Here is a 1,620-nt window from a genome sequence, read left to right on the forward strand (position 1 = left end):
GCCCTCTCTCTCATAATTTGTCCAGCGTGATCTAGTTATTATTGACTAAAGGGTTCTGGGCGAAATATGAGGTAAAAATGGCTCTCACGCATTTAGCATTATACATGTATTAGTGATTCTACCAGCAAGCTCCCATGACACATCTGATCACGGGAATGACACTTTAGTAAGATTTTAGACAACGCCTTCCATGTCTATGAAGAATTCTTACACCCTGATGACAAACGGCCTGGTGTAACAGCGTGCTCTATGTGGGGTCAAGCAGGCACTTTCCAAAGCTGGAGCGGCTGACAGCGCAGCTGTTAAAAGAACGGCCTCGAGAAGCTTTCTCTTTGTGGTCGCCCTTACTTTACTTTACTTTACTTTACTTTACTTTACTTTACTTTACTTTACTTTACTTTACTTTACTTTACTTTACTTTGGCGAAGTGATAGTGTTGACGGACCGTAAACCTACATTAATTCGCTATTTCTGTCTTTATGACTAAAGTACAGAGTGTAGCTTAGTGTTGTGAAGGAGATCAGCCAATAAAATCCCGAACGTGTATTTTGTCGCTGACCAGTTCTGATCAGAATGACAGTGATCTACGCTTTATTCTCTTGTCACAGGGTTATTTAGTTAAACAACGAGTTTTTGTGTTGTTGATTGTTTTTTTCGTGTGTTTTTTTCAAGTCTTCTCAAAACAAAACAAAGTAAACCGACAGCGTTTTGAGCTTAACTTCACCGCCATCATACCTCCACATAGACAAACAGTCATGCGAGACATGCACGATTCTTCTCTAGTCCTTCGGCTGGCTTACGTAGGCGCTGGTTTTTTCTGTTGTGTGTGTGTGTGTCTGTGTGTGTAAGAGGAGGGGGAGGGGGGTAAAGTAATCTCATAACAAAGCAAAATAACCTTAATACCTGTCAGTTCTGACCTTGACATTCTCCCACCAACATGCTCTCTACACCCCCCACCCCCGCAAACCACCCGGCAAAAGATCTGCTCCCGCTGAACGTGTCAGGCATCACCATCACCACACCCGTCTCGGGTCAGAGCTACGGCGTGTTCGCCGCCATCAACGCGGTCTCCCAGCAAAACTTTTCCCTCATCCTCAACAACGACCAGGCCACGGTCCCCGGCCAGGACCTCCTGAGGTGCAGGAACGTCAGCAAACCGGGCCTCCTGGCCTGTCTGGGTGAGTTGTGCCCCTTGGACAAACCATGTAAGTTACAACAACTTGGTTAGATAAACCATGCAAGCTGCAACAACTGGGTTAGATAAACCATGCAAGCTGCAACAACTGGGTTAGATAAACCATGCAAGCTGCAACAATTGGGTGGGTTGTGTCCCTTAGGCTAGATAAGACATTCAAGCTACTACAACTCAATAAGTTGAGACCCTTAGATAAACCATGCAAGTTACTACAGGGTAAGCGACAACAGCTTTGTGAGTTGTTTCCCTAAGATAAACCATGCGCAAACTACAACAACTGGGTGAGTTATGCCCCTTAGGTATATCAAAGTGTCAACAAACCGGGTCTCCTGGCATGTCTGGGTGAGTTGTGTCCCTTGGATAAACCACGCAAGCTACAACAACTGGATTATATAAACCATGCAAGTTACAACAATAGGGTGGAT

The 1,620-nt window shown here is 45.0% G+C and overlaps 1 protein-coding gene across 1 annotated transcript in view; it reads left to right on the forward strand.

The window, feature by feature from the left end:
• Positions 1-860: 860 nt before the first annotated feature.
• The window catches only part of LOC118477574, a gene marked incomplete in the record, with an annotated part of 5,313 nt that continues 4,553 nt past the window's right edge, over positions 861-1,620 (forward strand). The window contains 1 exon segment of the mRNA XM_035969491.1: positions 861-1,178. Within this exon segment, the coding sequence (XP_035825384.1) occupies positions 938-1,178 (241 nt within the window).

The sequence above is a fragment of the Aplysia californica genome, unplaced genomic scaffold (genome assembly GCF_000002075.1).
Source record: "Aplysia californica isolate F4 #8 unplaced genomic scaffold, AplCal3.0 scaffold00001, whole genome shotgun sequence".
Classification (NCBI taxonomy): Eukaryota; Metazoa; Mollusca; class Gastropoda; order Aplysiida; family Aplysiidae; genus Aplysia; species Aplysia californica.